At 42.4% G+C, this 19,955-nt stretch overlaps 1 protein-coding gene across 1 annotated transcript; it reads right to left on the reverse strand.

Annotated features, from left to right (window-relative positions):
- Nucleotides 1-660: 660 nt before the first annotated feature.
- On the reverse strand, nt 661-2,890 carry LOC138670859 (uncharacterized). Its single transcript, XM_069758590.1, has 2 exons — nt 1,891-2,890; nt 661-1,451 (listed from the first exon to the last, which is right to left on the reverse strand). The coding sequence occupies exons 1-2, from the start codon at nt 2,299-2,301 to the stop codon at nt 921-923; spliced, it is 942 nt and encodes a 313-aa protein (XP_069614691.1). The 5' UTR covers nt 2,302-2,890; the 3' UTR covers nt 661-920.
- Between the last annotated feature and the right edge of the window lie 17,065 nt (nt 2,891-19,955).

Genomic DNA, 19,955 nt, shown 5'->3' on the forward strand with positions numbered 1-19,955 from the left:
GAAAAAAATATGGAGATTTAATCGACCCACATCACTGCGCGACGTTTCAGCTCACTGAACCTTTTTCAAGGCTTGAAAAAGGCTCAGGGAGCCGAAACGTCGCGCAGTGATGTGGGTCGATTAAATCTCCATATTTTTTTCACATGAAACTTTGGGAGTGCTGCCTTCTTTTTCCTATTTTGTATATATGTTGGATAAATGCTTGGACCATTCTATCCAGGGGGCTAGGCACCCGCTATTGGTGAGCATTGTGCTGTTCTCTCTCTCTCTATCTATATATATATATATATATATATATATATATATATATATATATATATATATATATATATATATATATATATATATATATATATATATATATATATATATATATATATATCCCGATTAAAATGCATTTGGTATTGTACAGTAAGCATGTCCACTTTGCATATTGCCCACCCACATAGTATTTTGCCCATCCAGAGAGCCACGTAGTATGGAGACAAATTTGAAAAATATATATATTTTATTTGTTTTCACATGACATTTTCACTGTTGATGATCCATAGGGGATTACGGAGTAGGGGAGGGATAAATTGGCCGAGTTTATTAACATATAAATATATTTGTATACTCACCTTCCGAAGTCCCGTTGAAGCAGTCCTATACTCACCCTACGCCACCTTTCCCAGGGACCGTAAGCTGCCGCTTTCAATGGAGTGGTCCTGGGAGTGGCAAAGGCGACGGAGGGTGAGTATAGCAGGTGTGATAGCCTTTTTTTTAATTTTTATCTTAAATTAAGTTTTTTTTAAACTATTGATGATGCATAGGCACAAGGATTAATTACCGGGCGTCAGGCCAATGACTGCAGGGCAGTAGGCAGAGTGGATTATGGACGTTATAAAACTGAAGTCTCTAGTGTTTTCAAGACAAGATCCCTACAAATTTTGATAGTAGGTGCCCATCTCGCTGTACCGGTCCGTGGACGTAGGAGGTCCTTGTGAAAAGTCTGCAAAAGAAGGAGGTGCAGGTGGTGTCCAGAACTGAGAATGATGTGGGCCTGGTCTGCGGACAGGAGTGCTGTGCATGGGCTCCTGTGGTGGTCCCAAATAAAACTGGCTACTGGGCTGACGCTCGGTGATGTTCAACATAGATGTGTCGCTCAGTTTTCCAGCGGCTGCCGCGTTCAGAACGTCAAACATCAATCGCTCCGCGTGAGATCGTTGGGTAACGTCCAATTTGTTTAACCGTTCCTCAACCAAGGTTGGGAATGCGGAGAGCTGGGTTGCCGCATGCTTGGACAAGATGTTGTTAGCCATTGCCAGGAGATCCACAGGTGTCCCCGCTGTCGACTTTCTTTTGCGAGATGGCCGCTGTGGACGTGTCTGATCCTCGAGACACGGGCTTCTGGAGGACTGATGGGACTGGACATCGTTCCCTTCTGGTCTTTCCCGCTGTTGAAGAGGCACCTGCGATTCAAGCAAAAAGAAAAAAAAATTAAAAGTCAATAACATACAAACAACTCAGCCTAGAGCCCCACCTCTCCAACACCTCTATTCCTGTTCATGGGAAGCTATGAGGAACTAGGTAGCAAACCACAGGGGTTACAGAGCTTTCAGAGCTGGGCTGAACTACATTGGGCAGCAATACAGTACGTACAAATGTGCGGAAGACACAATATGTTAATGTATTTATCTTTATGTTATAGACTTTGGAAATTATTAAAAATGCATTTAAAGGAGGGGGGAGTACTGTTTGGACATACTTCTCAGAACAGGAAGTGACAACTGTTATTAACAGGGGGATTAAACATGAAAAATGTGAATCATTATTATTGGAAACCATGCAGTCTCATAAACCTACAAGACACACGGCATGCTACTAGAAGGGAAGCTAGGGGGTACTTACATGCTCGTCCGGAGACTCGGGCAGGTTCTCTTCAGGCGATGGTGCACATATGCTTGTGACAGTCTGGCACGGACGAGGAATTTCCTGGTCCCGAGTGAACGCCAGCAGGTCATAGTACCACAACTTGGGCACATAGACGTCGTCAGTTCCGGCCCCAGACTTCAGCGACTTTTCCACCTTGTTCAACTCTTTTTTGTAGACTGTGCGGAGAGCCTGGATTTTTTTACGCACAATGTGTTCATCCACCGTCTCAGTGGGATGATGCTCCTTGTAGATGGCCACCAGGTTCTCATACGCATCTTTCTTTTTGTAGCGGTTGCTGTAATCCGCCGACTTTATCTTCCACAAGCAGGGCAGGGAGCGGTACATCTCTATGAGTGCCCGAACACAGTCTTGTTCATTGGCAGACATCTAAAAAAAAAATGAAGCAACATCAAGCAAGAAAGTTGTGGCCCCTGTGCCTTTCCTAATGTGAGCAGCCTTCTCTTGTATGGGATGGGCCGTGCGCTCTTTCCTTTTGGTAGCCACCATTTTAGGGATGGAATGGTTCGTATGCTTTTTTTATATTATTAATACCAATTTTGGGGCTTGAAAATGGCAGATTAAAAAAAAAAAAAAAAAAATTACCATGAAAGATTTAATAAGAACGCTGATGAGTTCAAAATCTCCAACCAGGTCGCTCACAAGAAGCTAGAGAACGATGTAAAGGTCTCGATTTACAACCACGACGCTCACGAGATGTTAAATCAATACGGAGCAGAATTCCAGATTTCAAAACAAGACGCTCACGAGAGGTTATAAAACAAAGACGCTGCAAAGATCTTGATTTCCAACCAGTACGCTTACGAGATGGAGAATGAACACGATGCAGAGTTGTGGATTTCCAACCTATTGCAAGATGCTCGTAGTTGAAATACGCACAAGTGATTGAACAGTTGACTCAAGCTTTTTATATCGGAACTTTGCTATAGAACCTACCTATAGATGATCCCGCTGTGGCCTATCACAGTTCACAGGGAGACATCACACCCACTACATTGTATAACGTTATGGCGTCACCATTTTTTTTTATTAAATAAAGTAAAAGCCTTTTTTTGTAATGGCTGTTGTAATCCCCATGTAGGCTGTGGCGACAGATGGCATCTTCTTTTGTAAAGTCATGTTATGGCGTCACCTTTTTTAATGTCATTATGTCCTCCCCTTTGTCATTGTAATGTATTATAAAGACCCCCTTTATTTATAATGTAGACACCACATCACAGACTATTGCGACACAATGGCATCTCCTTTGTAAAGTCATGTTCTGAGGTCACTTTTTTAATGTTATAATGTAATGTAAAGGCGTCTCCTTTTGTAATTGTTATGTATTGTAAAGACCTCCTTTATGGAATGTACACACCACCTCCCAGGCTTTATCAGGACAGAGGGAGTCACCTTTTGTAATAGCGTATCCTTTTTTTTTATTTTAGGTAATACTTTATCACTTGGCGGTCCCCTATCCTTTTGTAATTGCATATTTTATTGTATTAATCAGGCGATATGTATTGGACCTAGGCTATCATAGTATGGGAAGTTTATGTGATCGTGGTAAATTGATATTTTCCACGAAAACGTTTAAAATTTAAATCTATTACGGGCGTCACTGCAATGTATTGTAAAGGCGTCTCCTTTTTAATGTACAACGCCTACCTGGCTAGAGCAAGACGCTGCGACGGCCCCTATGATCGTTGCTGGCGTCGTTGCTTTTGGTGTCAAACACAACGATACACGCCAATCGAACGACAAAATAAAGTTCTGAACTTTCAGCGCCGACTAGCGACATCACAGCGGGATCCAGATCGCTGCTGCGTGTCAAACACAACGATATCGCTAACGAGGACGCTGTTACGTCACAGATCGTTGTCGTTCTCGTTGTAAAATCGTCTAGTGTGACGGTACCTTAACAGCCACGGGTGGAGTGGAGTTCCGCCTGGGTCTATTAACCTGTTAAATGTCACTGTCAACTGCTGAAACCAGCATTTATCATGCGCAGTCAGGGGGAAGCATCACTCCACCTGTCCATTGTCGCCCCATAACGTGATTGCAGTGCGCTGATGGGTCACAATGACAGCCAGGGGTCTGCTGATGACCCCCATGCCTGTCATTACGATCCTCCTGTGTGTTCATAGGAGATCATTATATTCTCTATACTAAGCAGTATTGATGCACTGCTATGTATAGTACAAATGATCAGACGATTGCATCTTCAAAGGGGGGACTATTAAAAATGTTAAAGTGAGTTTTTAAAAACATGAAAAAATAAAAAAACACAAGTTCAAATCACCCCCTTTTTGATACATTAAAAGTAAAACGATTAGAAAAGATGAAAAATGCACACATTTGGTATCAATCTAATATATAAAGCTGTATGTGTCTGTGTGTATGTCCGGGATTGGCATCTGCACCATCGCAGCTACAGCCACAAAATTTTGCAGTCACACGTCTGGACCCCGAGAGCGTCATAGGCTATGTTGTGAGGTGAAATTTTAACCCCGTGCTTTCCAATTCACCAAATAATTTTGCCCCTATCTACATAATGGGGAAAAAGTGAAATGAAAAGTGTTGGAGGCAAATTGACAGCTGCGAGATGTGAACAAGGGGGACTTAAAGAATGAGAGCGATGGTGCCAAAGAGTATATACCGTACAGTTGCTAAGGTGGGGCCCTGACATGGGATACTCACCACACACGGGGATATGAACACACATACAAAATGCGCCACACACTACCACGTGCTTGAACACATATATGTTATGACCTGGTGGTTAAGAGGCCACACTGAAATGACCTGGTGGCTAAAACGCAACATGGAACGAGCTCTGAGAAGGTGGTATCTCTACTGACCGCAGTCCCTAATCCTAACAACACAACTAGAAATAGCCGTGGGATGTTCCTGACTCTCCCTAGCCACCTCGTCACAGCCTCAGATATAACTACCCCTAAAGAAGGAAATAGAAAGCTATCTTGCCTCAGGGAAACCCCCAAAAGGAAAGACAGCCCCCCACAAATATTGACTGTGAAAGGAGAGGGAAATGACGAACACAGAAATGAAATTAGATTTCAGCAAAGGGAGGCCAAAACTAAACTAGATAGACAGAGAGCAAAGGAAACTGTGCGGTCAGTATTAAAAACTACAAAATCCACGCAGAGTTTACAAAAATGAACTCCACACCGACTCACGGTGTGGAGGGGCAAATCTGCTTTCCTAGAGCTTCCAGCTAGCCTGACTAAGACATAGTGACAAGCTGGACAAAAGAGACAAAATGCAAAGCAATAGAGTCCAAGCAAATGGACAAACAAAACTAGCAAAACTTATCTTTTGCAGACAAGGACTGGCCATATGAGAAATCCAAGGGAAGAATCAAATCCAACCAAGAACATTGACAGCAGGCCAGGACTAAAGCCCAGAGCAGGTTTAAATAACAAACCCAGGCAAGGCGATTGGTGAATGCAGCTGCTACAACTACCTAACGGAGCAGCAGTTCCACTTGAAACCATCAGAGGAAGCCCAAGGGCAGAACTCGCAAAAATAGCATTAGCAACCACAGGAGGGAGCTCCAGAACGGAACTCACAACACATATACCACCCTCAGCACACATTTCATCACACATACACCAACCTCGCCACATAAAAGTCGAAACACAAAACTCGCCGCTCAAAACTCGCCACGCACAAAACTCGCCACATGCAAAACTAGGCTCACGCAAAACTTGGACCCGCGGAAAAATTGCCACATGCACAAAAGTTGCAACACATGCAAAAGTTGCCTCAAACAAAACTTGCACATACTCAAAAGGCACCACACATAAAACTCGCCACGCGCAAAACTCGCCATGCACAAAACTTGCTGCACACAACTTGCTACACTAACCTGTCACATGCAACTCGACACACAAAAAGTTGCTGCACGCATGTCGCCACACAAAACTCATCTCACAAAAGTCGCCACATGCATGTCGCCACACGCAACTCAACACACACAACTTGACAAACGAAACTCGCCCTAAAACACACACAAGTCTGGTATTATCCTTCAAAAATAAAAATCTGATTAATAAGCAGACAAACTACAAGAGCAACAAATGTACCATATAGGAAATACGCCAGCTGTCAGTCACATGACCTGTCTATTATGTGTATGTGTGAGCTAATATATACTGCCAGGGGGAGGGCTTCCTGTTGGCTGGGGATTTATCAGGCTGCCAATTTAGCTTACAAATACTGAGGTTAAAATACTGACCAAATAACGTGTGAACGAGGTCTAATACAGGAGGAGATGACATACAGATATATACTATGTACAGGGGAGATAACACACAGGTATATACTATATACAGGAGAGATGACTGTTGTGAATTCTGTTGTCGGGCTCCCTCCTATGGTCATGAATGGTACTTCGGCTGGTTCTGTCCATGGACTTCCTCTGGTGGGTGTTTCTGAGTTTCCTTCCACAGGTGACGAGGTTAATTCGTTAGCTGGCTGCTCTATTTAACTCCACTTAGATCATTGCTCCATGCCACCTGTCAATGTTCCAGTATTGGTCTAGTTCACTCCTGGATTGTTCTTGTGACCTGTCTTCCCAGCAGAAGCTAAGTTCCTGCTTGTATTTTCTTTGTTTGCTATTTTTCTGTCCAACTTGCTATTTTTATTGTTGTCTTGCTTGCTGGAAGCTCTGGGACGCAGAGGGAGCGCCTCCGCACCGTGAGTCGGTGCGGAGGGTCTTTTTGCACCCTCTGCGTTGGTCTTTTTGTAGGTTTTTGTGCTGACCGCAAAGCTACCTTTCCTATCCTCAGTCTGTTCAGTAAGTCGGGCCTCACTTTGCTAGATCTATTTCATCTCTGTGTTTGTATTTTCATCTTTACTCAGTCATTATATGTGGGGGGCTGCCTTTTCTTTTGGGGAATTTCTTTGAGGCAAGGTAGGCTTTATTTTTCTATCTTCAGGGCTAGCTAGTTCCTTAGGCTGTGCCGAGTTGCATAGGGAGCGTTAGGAGCAATCCACGGCTATTTCTAGTGTGTGTGATAAGATTCGGGATTGCGGTCAGCAGAGTTCCCACGTCCCAGAGCTCGTCCTTTATTATCTGTAACTATCAGGTCATTCCGTGTGCTCTTAACCACCAGGTCCATTATTGTCCTGACCACCAGGTCATAACAGATGACACAGGTATATACTATATAGAGGAGGAGATTACATACAGGTACATACTATATACAGGTCCTTCTCAAAAAATTAGCATATAGTGTTAAATTTCATTATTTACCATAATGTAATGATTACAATTAAACTTTCATATATTATAGATTCATTATCCACCAACTGAAATTTGTCAGGTCTTTTATTGTTTTAATACTGATGATTTTGGCATACAACTCCTGATAACCCAAAAAACCTGTCTCAATAAATTAGCATATCAAGAAAAGGTTCTCTAAACGACCTATTACCCTAATCTTCTGAATCAACTAATTAACTCTAAACACATGCAAAAGATACCTGAGGCTTTTCTAAACTCCCTGCCTGGTTCATTACTCAAAACCCCCATCATGGGTAAGACTAGCGACCTGACAGATGTCAAGAAGGCCATCATTGACACCCTCAAGCAAGAGGGTAAGACCCAGAAAGAAATTTCTCAACAAATAGGCTGTTCCCAGAGTGCTGTATCAAGGCACCTCAATAGTAAGTCTGTTGGAAGGAAACAATGTGGCAGAAAACGCTGTACAACGAGAAGAGGAGACCGGACCCTGAGGAAGAATGTGGAGAAGGACCGATTCCAGACCTTGGGGAACCTGAGGAAGCAGTGGACTGAGTCTGGTGTGGAAACATCCAGAGCCACCGTGCACAGGCGTGTGCAGGAAATGGGCTACAGGTGCCGCATTCCCCAGGTAAAGCCACTTTTGAACCATAAACAGCGGCAGAGGCGCCTGACCTGGGCTACAGAGAAGCAGCACTGGACTGTTGCTAAGTGGTCCCAAGTACTTTTTTCTGATGAAAGCAAATTTTGCATGTCATTCGGAAATCAAGGTGCCAGAGTCTGGAGGAAGACTGGGGAGAAGGAAATGCCAAAATGCCTGAAGTCCAGTGTCAAGTACCCACAGTCAGTGATGGTGTGGGGTGCCATGTCAGCTGCTGGTGTTGGTCCACTGTGTTTCATCAAGGGCAGGGTCAATGCAGCTAGCTATCAGGAGATTTTGGAGCACTTCATGCTTCCATCGGCTGAAATGCTTTATGGAGATGAAGATTTCATTTTTCAGCACGACCTGGCACCTGCTCACAGTGCCAAAACCACTGGTAAATGGTTTACTGACCATGGTATTACTGTGCTCAATTGGCCTGCCAACTCTCCTGACCTGAACCCCATAGAGAATCTGTGGGATATTGTGAAGAGAAAGTTGAGAGACGCAAGACCCAACACTCTGGATGAGCTTAAGGTCGCTATTGAAGCATCCTGGGCCTCCATAACATCTCAGCAGTGTCACAGGCTGATTGCCTCCATGCCACGCCGCATTGAAGCAGTCATTTCTGCCAAAGGATTCCCGACCAAGTATTGAGTGCATAACTGAACATTATTATTTGATGGTTTTTTTGTTTGTTATTAAAAAACACTTTTATTTGATTGGATGGGTGAAATATGCTATTTTATTGAGACAGGTTTTTTGGGTTATCAGGAGTTGTATGCCAAAATCATCAGTATTAAAACAATAAAAGACCTGACAAATTTCAGTTGGTGGATAATGAATCTATAATATATGAAAGTTTAATTGTAATCATTACATTATGGTAAATAATGAAATTTAACACTATATGCTAATTTTTTGAGAAGGACCTGTACAGGAGGAGATGACATACAGGTATATACTATATACAAGAGGAGATGACACACAGGTATATACTATATACAGGAGCAGATGACCTACAGGTATATACTATATACAGGAGGAGATGACATACAGGTATATGATATATATAGGAGGAGATGACATACAGGTATATACTATATACAGGAGGAGATGACACACAGATATATACTATATACAGGGGAGATGACACACCGGTATATACTATATACAGGAGGAGATGACATACAGGTATATATTAGATATAGGAGGAGATAACATACAGGTATATACTATATACAGGGGAGATGACACACAGCAGGTATATACTATATACAGGGGAGATGACATACAGGTATATACTATATACAGGAGATAACATACAGGTGTATACTATATATAAGGGAGATGACAAACATGTATATACTGAGGTGAAAATGAGAGGTGTGAGGTGAAAATGAAAAGGTGTGAGTGCAAAATGAGAGGACTGAGGGAAAATAGTGAAGTGATCGGAAAATGACAGATGTGAGGTCGAAATGACAAGTGTTAGGGGGAATGAGAGATGTGAGGGGGAAAATGAGAGGCGTGATGGGAAAATAAGAGAAGTGAGGTGCTATAACTAACCACAGATATTTACTATGCCCAGGCAATGCCGGGCTCTTCAGCTAGTGCATTCATAAACGCCCAATATATCAAAATATAAAATAAAGTAATCTCGCCAGTAAACGGCGTAATGAGAAAAAATTGAAATGCCAGAATTATGTTTTTTGGCCACCGCAACATTTCAGTAAAATACAATAAGGCGATCAAAACACGATCTAGCCCAAAAAGGTATCGGTAAAAACATCAGCCCTCATACAGTCCTAGATCCCGAAAATGGAAAGCATTACGAGTCTCAGAAAATGACGACACAAGCGTCTTTCACTCCTGCATTTACATAAGAATATTATAGCATGAAGAATATAAGCAAGTTACTGTCTTCATTTTAGATGCAGTTTGCTGCACGTACATAACCTTTAACGCGGGCTGATTCTAGGGAATAGGGATTACTAGAAAGCTCTGACCACCATGCAGATATAAAATAAATATCTCTAATTAATAAATTCAAAACAAAAGAAGTAACATTATTGCTACGTTAACCACTTCATCAAGACCACCAGGTATTTTCCCAGATATTGAGAATCCGTGGGCAGCAGAGATTGGCAGGGAACATTTTAATTTTGCTCCAATATTACAGAAACAGATCCCTAACATATACAAATGTAAAATACAGATTAATTTTAGGATTTTTTTTCTGCTGACTTCAATGACAAAACACAGCAGGTAGAACCAGTTGTTATCAGTATTTGTGTGGCAACTCTGGCGTAGTTAATTTTTTTTTGTCTAATAAATTCTACACGTGGACAGTACGTTTGTAGAACCTTTCCGTCTACAATGAGTCATGTTTGCTCTGCCTTTGTTTCATTGTGCAATATCCATGGCACAAAGCGACCTCTTAACTACATCATTTATTCTACACCTGGATTGTGCAACACGTGTACACTGCACGGTATGTCCTTATGTTTCATCAGACTCCTAAGTCTGGGATCCCGGATCACCACTGATTTCCAGGAAGGTACCGTACATTGTTTGGGGTTACAGCGGCATGTAAAACTTTGGTCAAAATAATTGTTATTGTGAACTGTTAACCCCTTAAGGACCAGGGGCGTTTTTGCGTTTCCATTTTTTGCTCCCCTCCTTCCCAGAGCCATAACTTTTTTTCATTTTTCCGTCAATATGACCGTGTGAGGGCTTGTTTTTTTGCAGGCCGAGTTGTTATTTTGAATGGCATCATTGATTTTACCATACCGTGTACTGGAAAACGGAAAAAACTTTCAAATGCGGTGAAATTGTAAAAAAAAAAAAAAAAAAGTGCAATTCCACAATTGTTTTTTGGATTTTTTAAAAACTAAATGCTAAAACTGACCTGCCATTATGATTCTCCAGGTCACTACGAGTTCCTTGACACTAAACATGTCTAGGTTCTTTTTTTATTTAAGTGGGGGAAAAAATTCCAATGTTTGCAAAAACAAAAAAATGTTGCCAAAAATGTTGCCATTTTCTGAGATCCGTAGCGTCTCCATTATTTCTGGATCTGGGGCCAGTGAGTGCTTGTTTTTGCTAGCCGATCTGACATTTTTATTGATACCATTTTGGTGTGTATACGATCTTTTGATCATCTGTTATTGCATTTTATTGCAACGTTGCAGAGACCAAAAAAACGTAATTCTAGCATTTCGATTTTTTTTTTTTCTCGCTACACCGTTTACCAATTGGATTAATTATTTTTTTATATTGATTGGGTGATTCTTAACATAGCAATACCAAATATGTGTATTTTTTTTGTTTTATTTTGAATGGGGCGAAAGGGGGGTGCTTTGAATTTTTTATTTTTTCTATTTTTTTTATATTTTTAAATACTTTTTTTTTTTTTTATTACTTTTGGCATGCTTCAACAATGGTCTCCATGGGAGACTAGAAGCTGCCATAAATCGATCGGCTCTGCTACATACAAGCAATGATCAGATCAGCTGTTTGTAGCAGAATACCTCACTTTCTATGAGCACCAACCCATCGGCGACCCGCAGTCAAGTAAGGCTACTTTCACACTAGCGTTGTTTTCAATACGTCACAACGCGTCGTTTAGGGGAAAAAACGCATCCTGCAAAGTTGTTTGCAGGATGCGTTTTTGCCCCATAGAGTAACATTACCGACGCATTGCGACGTATTGACACACGTCGCAACCGTCGTGCGACGGTTGCGCCGTGTTTTGGCAGACCGCCGGGAGCAAAAAACGTTAAATGTAACGTTTTTTGCTGCCGACGGACCGCTTTTTCCGACACCGCATGTGCGGCCGGAACTCCGCCCCCACCTCCCCGCACCTCACAATGGGGCAGCAGATACGCCGGAGAAATGCATCCGCTGCCTCCGTTGTGCAGCGCATCAAACGCTAGTGTCGGAATCTCGGCCTGACGCATTGCGACGGGCCGAATCCGACGCTAGTGTGAAAGTAGCCTAACATGGGGGTACTGATGCGCTTCCTGCGCGTGCATGTCATGTGCCGGAAGCTGTCATGTGCCGGAAGCTGTCATGTGCCGGAATAGGTGTGGGCTCATTGCCGGAGCTTGCACCAAACAGGGGAGTTGTCCAATGGCGGACTCTCCATCATTGGATGTTAAGGGGTTAAGCAAGTTGAAGATAAAATGTGAAGCTGAATCTCTAAAAGACTAAAGTTAAATGACACATTTCCTTTGTACCTTAGGCAAAACAAACATCTTTTACATTTTAAGCCTTCATCTTTTACATTTTAAAAATTACAAAAATGAAAATGAGCCAATGCAAACGTTTGGCCATTTTGCATGGTTAGTACCTAGTAGCACCCACTTTTGAAAGTATCACAGGTTTTTGCAGCCAGCCAAGAAACTTTCAATTTTTGTTTGAGGGATTTTCATCCCTTATTCCTTGGAAAATTCTTCCAGTTGTGTGAGATTCCCGGGTCGTCTTGCATGCACTGCTATTTTGAGGTGTAGCCACAGAATTTCAATGATGATCAGATATGTGCATCCTCTAGAACAGGGGTCCCCAACTCCAGTCCTCAAGGCCCACCAACAGGTCATGTTTTCAGGATTTCCTTTGCATTGCACAGGTGATGCAATTATTACCTGGGCAAGACTAAGGAAATCCTGAAAACATGACATGTTGGTGGGCCTTGAGGACTGGAGTTGGGGACCCCTGCTCTAGAATGTAAGCCTGCAGGGACAGGGGGAGTGTTTCTTTAGCCCAGGGGGGGGGGGGGCTTCACCCCCCCCCCCCGTGGCTACGATCGCTCTGATTGGCTGTTGAAAGTGACGTTTCACTTTCAATCAGAGCGATAGTAATATTTCACCAATGAAAATAGGTGAAATATTACAATCCAGCCATGGCCGATGCAACAGCATCAGCCATGGCTGGAGATCGTGATCTGACCCCCCCACCGCCACCGATCGCCTCCCCTCCTGTCCTCCGTCCTGTAATCCTCCCTCCCGGTGTCCGTCCATCTGTTCGATGGGCGCCGCCATCTTCCAAAATGGCATCTTCCGGCATAAACGCGGTGTAACGTAGTCCGTTACGGCCGCCATTGACAGCAATGTCGGACGCATCACTAGCGCACGCCCACAATGGGCGTACGCTAGGGATGTGCCGTCATTGAGTGACGGACCCGGAGACGCGGGCTGCAGCATTTCTGGGTCCGTCACTGCTAGCGCAGATAGAGCTAGCAGATGCTCTATCTACGCTAGCGCGATGCAAACGTCGGCACTTGCGCTAGCAGTAGCCCGTTAGCGTATGTGCTGAACGGGCTGCTGCTAGCGCAATGTGAACCTAGCCTTAGGGTTTGGGTTACGGCTAGAATTAGGGTTAGAACTAGGTTTAGGGTTAGAATTAGGCTGTGTGCACACGGTGCGGATTTGGCTGCAGACCTGCAGCAGATTTGGCTGCGGATCTGCAGCGGATTGGCCGCTGCAGATTCGTAGCAGTTTCCCATCAGGTTTACAGTACCATGTAAACCTATGGAAAACCAAATCCGCTGTGCCCATGGTGCGGAAAATACCGCGCAGAAACGCTGTGTTGTATTTTCCGCAGTATGTCAATTCTTTGTGCGGATTCTGCAGCGTTTTACACCTGTTCCTCAATAGGAATCCACAGGTGAAATCCGCACAAAAAACACTGGAAATCCGCGGTAAATCCATAGGTAAAATGCAGTGCCTTTTACCTGCGGATTTTTCAAAAATGGTGCGGAAAAATCTCACACGAATCCGCAACGTAGGCACATAGCCTTAGGGTTAGGGTTGGAATTAGGGCTAGGGTTGGAAATAGGGTTATGATTAGGCTGTGCTTAGGGTTATGGTTAGGGGTGTGTTGGGGTTAGGATTGGGATTAGGATTAGGGTTGGGATTAGGGTGAGGGGTGTGTTGGGGTTGTGGTTAGGGGTGTGTTGGGGTTAGGGTTGTGATTAGGGTTAGGGGTCTGTTGGGGTTAGTGTTGCAGTTAGAATTGAGGGGTTTCCACTGTTACGGCACATCAGGGGTCTCCAAACGCAACATGGCGCCACCATTGATTCCAGTCAATCTTGCATTTAAAAAGTCAAATTGTGCTCCCTCCCTTCCGAGCCCCGACGTGCGCCCAAACAGTGGTTTACCCCCACATATGGGGTACCAGCATACTCAGGACAAACTGGGCAACAATTATTGGGGTCCAATTTCCCCTGTTACCCTTGTGAAAATAAAAAATTGCTTGCTAAAACATCACTTTTGAGGAAAGAAAAATGCTTTTTTATTTTCACAGCTCTGCATTGTAAACTTCTTGAAGCACTTGGGGGTTCAAAGTGCTCAACACATAACTAGATAAGTTCCCTGGGGGGTCTAGTTTCCAAAATGTGGTCACTTGTGGGGGGTTTCTACTGTTTAGGCACATCAGGGGCTCTGCAAACGCAACATGACACCCGCAGACCATTACATCAAGTCTGCATTTCAAAAGTCACTACTTCCCTTCCGAGCCCCGACGTGTAACCAAACAGTGGTTTACCCCCACATATGGGGTATCAGCGTACTCAGGACAAACTGGACCTCAACTTTTCGGGTCCAATTTCTCCTGTTACTCTTGTGAAAATAAAAAATTGTGGGCTAAAAAATAATTTTTGAGGAAAGAAAAATGATTTTTTATTTTCACGGCTCTGCGTTATAAACTTCTGTGAAGCACTTGAGGGTTTAAAGTGGTCACCACACATCTAGATTAGTTCCTTGGGAGGTCTAGTTTCCAAAATGGGGTCACATGTGGGGAAGCTCCAATGTTTAGGCACACAGGGGCTCTCCAAACGCAACATGGTGTCAGCTAACGATTGGAGCTAATTTTTCATTCAAAAAGTCAAATGACACTCCTTCCCTTCTGAGCCCGACCGTGTACCCAAACAGTGGTTTACCCCCACATGTGAGGTATCAGTGTACTCGGGAGAAATTGCCCAATACATTTTAGGATCCATTTTATCCTGTTGCCCATGTAGAAATGAACAAATTGAGGCTAAAAGAAATTTTTTGTGAAAAAAAAGTACTTTCTCATTTTTACGGATCAATTTGTGAAGCACCTGGAGGTTCAAAGTGCCCACTATGCATCTAGATAAATTCCTTGGGGGGTCTAGTTTCCAACATGGGGTCACATGTGGGGGAGCTCCAATGTTTAGGCACACAGGGGCTCTCCAAACGCGACATGGTGGCCGCTAATGATTGGAGCTAATTTTTCATTTAAAAGTCTTGCCGTGTGCACAAACAGTGGTTCCCCCCCCCCCACATATGGGATATCGGTGTACTCAAGACAAATTGTACAATAACTTTTGGTGTCCAGTTTCTCTTTTTACCCTTGGGAAAATAAAAAAATTGTTGCTAAAACATCATTTTTGTGACTAAAAAGTTAAATGTTCATTTTTTTCCTTCCATGTTGCTTCTGCTGCTGTGAAGCACCTGAAGGGTTAATAAACTTCTTGAATGTGGTTTTGAGTACCTTGAGGGGTGCAGTTTTTAGAATGGTGTCACTTTTGGGTATTTTCAGCCATATAGACCCCTCAAACTGACTTCAAATGTGAGGTGGTCCCTAAAAAAAAATGGTTTTGTAAATTTTGCTGTAAAAATGAGAAATCGCTGGTCAAATTTGAACCCTTATAACTTCCTAGCAAAAAAGAATTTTGGCTACAAAATTGTGCTGATGTAAAGTAGACATGTGGGTAATGTTATTTATTAACTATTTTGTGTCATAAAACTCTCGTTTAACAGAATAAAAATTCAAAATTTTAAAATTGCAAAATTTTCAAAATTTTAGCCAAATTTCCATTTTTTTCACAAATAAACGCAAAAATTATCGACCTAAATTTACCACTAACATGAAGTCCAATATGTCACGAAAAAACAATCTCAGATCCGCTAGGATTCGTTGAAGCGTTCCTGAGTTATTACCTCATAAAGGGACACTGGTCAGAATTACAAAAAACGGCCAGGTCTTTAAGGTCAAAATAAGCTAGGTCATGAAGGGGTTAAAATGGGTCCCCAAATGCTAACAAATTGCACCATCACACAGAAACATTTCGGTTGTAGTTACATGCGCCGATTTCAGGCCACTAAACGTGTGTGATTAACAATATTGAAGTCATTCGCCGCTTGTTTCCGGCCCCTTTACACTGGCTGAGGAATAATGATTGGGACAGAATAATCACTAGTAGAGCAATCTACATATAGTACAATATATAGTATAATGTACTCCCCCTAGTCCTCCATATAGTATAATGTACTCCCTCTAGTCCTCCATATAGTATAACACACTCACCATAGTCCTCCATATAGTATAATAGACTCACCATAGTCCTCCATATAGTATAATACACGCCCCATAGTCCTCCATAGGGTATAATACACTCCCATAGTCCTCCATAGAGTATAATGCAGTCCCCATATAGAATATGATTCTGACCTCATATAGTATAACACAACCCCTATAGCATATAATGCACCCCCCATAGAATATAATGCAGTCCCAACATAATATAATACTGTGTTTGTAATAAACATATATATGCGTTACACCATACATACATACATAGATACACATACATATACTGTACATGTAAACACACACATACTGTACATACACACAGATACACATACATATACCGTACATGCAAACACACATACTGTACATACATACGCACACACAGATCCACATACATATACTGTACATGCAAACACACTGTACATATATTCATTCACGTACTGTACAACATGCATACACACAGATACGCATACATATACCATACATGCAAACACACATATACCATACATACACACAGATACACATACCGTCATACATACACATACTATACATACACACATGCATATACTGAACATACACACATTTACTATACATACACACAGATACACATGCATATACCATCATATATACATATACTGTACATACACACATACCGTACATACACATAGATACACATACATATACCGTACATGCATACACACATACTGTTCAAACATAGACACACATACTCGTACTGTACATACATATACTCGTACCGTACATACATATACACATACCGTACATACACACATATACCATATATACATACACATATACTGTACATACATACACAGTTGTATACACATACCGTACACACATACATATACTGTACATACATGCACATAAGCATACGTATATATACAAATATATCGCATATACAGATACACACATTATACACACAGACATGCACATATACTGTACATGCATACACATAGATACACACACACACTGTACATACACAGATGCACATACATACATCTACAAGCATATACATACACACATACTAATCTTGTATATCAGGTGATCAGATGAGCCCTGGAGGAGGTCAGCTCAGTTGGGGAGGGCTGCAGAACCCACTGTGGGGGATGGGGCACAGAGCAGACAGCACTGATATCAGCCCCCTGGTGCTGCCGTGTTGTCCCCTGCAGTGGGCCTCCTCCCCCATCTTTTCACCCCCAGTAAGGATGCCACAGCCTGCTGGGAACAGAACAGTGGAGGGAGCAGAAGATACAACTTAAGTCCAGCTCTTCCTCCACTGCTGTCCCTGACTCCCTGTGTGCTGTGCGGCGAGGCCCCTGACTGTAGGTGAGTACTCACCAGTCTCCTTTGGGACGTGCCATGCAGGAGAACAGAGAGACAGCAGCCAATGAGCGCTCTCCTCAGTCCGGTGAGGAAAATGTTCATTGGCCAGCGTCTCTCCCTGCATGACACGCCCCCATTTTGAACTCCTGCACTACGCGTGCCGCGCTCTCCCTGGCACTTGGTGTTAGCATGATTACAGGAGGGAGTGAAAGGAGCCTGCCTGCAGAGACCACCCTCCACCTCTCGGCTCCAGACCTGTGGCACCAGTGGTATGTCCGCCCATGGCTGGGGGCCCCTAGGGGAGCGGGGGCCCTAGGCAGCTGCCTAGTCTGCCTGCCCCTAACGCCGGCACTGTCTATCAGTCTGTCATTGTTAGTTTGTTTACTGTAAGTGATAGCTGTAATTTGTATGTAACCCCTTCTCATGTACAGCACAATGAAATCATTGGTGCTATATAAATAATAATAATTATAATAATATGGGGACTGTGAGGGCCATTGTAAAACTTTCTGCTTGCACTTTTGGAGGTAGTTTATTGTAGATTTTAACATGTGTTTGAAGTCATTATCCATTTGTAAAAGCCATCATCTTTTCAACTTCAGCTTTTTTACAGATGGTGCTATGTTTGAGTCAAGAATTTAAATTTAATTGAATCCATTCTTCCCTCTACACATGAAATGTTCCCTGTGCCATTGGTTGCCACACAACCCAAAAGCATTGATTGATCCACCCCCATGCTTAATCGTTGGCGAGATGTTCTTCTTCTGAAATTCTATTGCCCTTTTTTCTCCATACATACCTTTGATCGTTGTGGCCAAAGACTTCTATTTTAACCTCGGTGCACATGTCTTGTTTCCAAAATCAATCAGGCTTGATTAGATGTTCTTTTGCATATTTCTGACACTGAATTTTGTGGTGATGAAAACAGAAGAGGATTTCTTCTAATGACTCTTCCATGAAGGCAATTGTGCAGGTGTCTCTGAACAACAGAACAATGTACCACAACTCCAGAGTTTTTGAATGTCTTTTGCAGTCAAGCAGGGATTTTGATTTGCCTCTCTGGCAGAGAGGGTCGTGAAGAGTGGGATGCTGGTATAAAAGTTATCTACAGAGAGGTCATAACATTGAATTAGCAGTGAGTGAACCGAATCTCACACAATTTTCCCACTCACTCCCAGTACTGGGGGGGCATTCAGGGGGTGGAATCCTGGTGTCCACTTCATAAACCTTAAATCTGTGTGTACCTTGAGGTACTCTTGTACAGCTTGCAGAGTTTATTTCTGTACCTGGCCCTCTTACTGAGCAGGTATTGTTGGAATGTGAGTCTCCCCTTACATGTAATAGAGACTCATCCATGCAGATGTCCCTTTGGGGAATGTACATTTCAAATTGTTGCTGAAGTGGTCAGTGAGCGGCCAAATATTGAAAGTTTGGTCAAAGTTGATGTAATTTCAGTGAGGACACTATGCATTATTGTTGTAATGCAAAAATTTGTGGATGGCCTCAAAACGTTTATGGGTCATAGCTATGCAGAAACACTGGAGTGTTATATAAAGCATCAACACTCCAATATTGCCGATGCTCTGGCTTCTTCACTATCACCATTTGAAGAAGAAGGCCCCAAAACCCAATAATTTCTAATGCATCTACGCGAGTCCAGTTAGAAAATAATGAAGTGGGGTTTGGGGCTGAAAATTGTTGGATCTACAAATTTGTCTCTGCCACCATGAGGTTTACAAAATCCACAGAGAAAAGGACTTTGAAAAAGTCAATTTTTGTGAAGCCAATAGCGTCAAATTGGATTCCTGATTGCGCCACAAAATCAGGAATTTATGGCTCATAATCTTTGGGAGGTGAGGTCCATTGGAGGTCACTAACGATGGGTGTTGTCTCGTTTATTGTTCTGGAGCATCTGCGTGGCGGTTTGGTATTACTTGAAGAACTGAGGAGGAGGCAAAATAAAGGAAGGTGGCATCTTCTCCCTCATTTTCAGTGTCGAAGGCAAGGAAGGTGTATGTCTCATCGGCTGAATACTGTGATTGGGACATTTTTTCACATGCATGATGTGTGTGTGCAAAGTAACCAAATTGTATTCAGGTGTGTGTGTATTTGGTGCAAACATTTTTAATTATTAGAACAAAAGAATAGAAAAATGAGTAGAGGAAAATAGAAGGATAAAGATAAAAATAAAATGGAAAGAATTTAAAAATGTGGTAAAATAAAAACAAACTTACTAAACAACGTCAATAAAAGAAAACTTACTGAGTGCCCGCAAATATCTGACGCTAATACTGACTATATTCAGCAAAAAACACTGTAGTAGATGCTAAGTACTCCAGTATATTTTTACTGTCTCTAATCTAGCCATATCAACTAATCTAACTAGTTTTTTGTATTTTTTTTTTTTTTTTTTTACACTTTACTATCTGACATTAATCCTGACTATATTCAGTAAAAATACTGCAG

Source organism: Ranitomeya imitator, chromosome 3 (genome assembly GCF_032444005.1).
Source record: "Ranitomeya imitator isolate aRanImi1 chromosome 3, aRanImi1.pri, whole genome shotgun sequence".
NCBI lineage: Eukaryota > Metazoa > Chordata > Amphibia > Anura > Dendrobatidae > Ranitomeya > Ranitomeya imitator.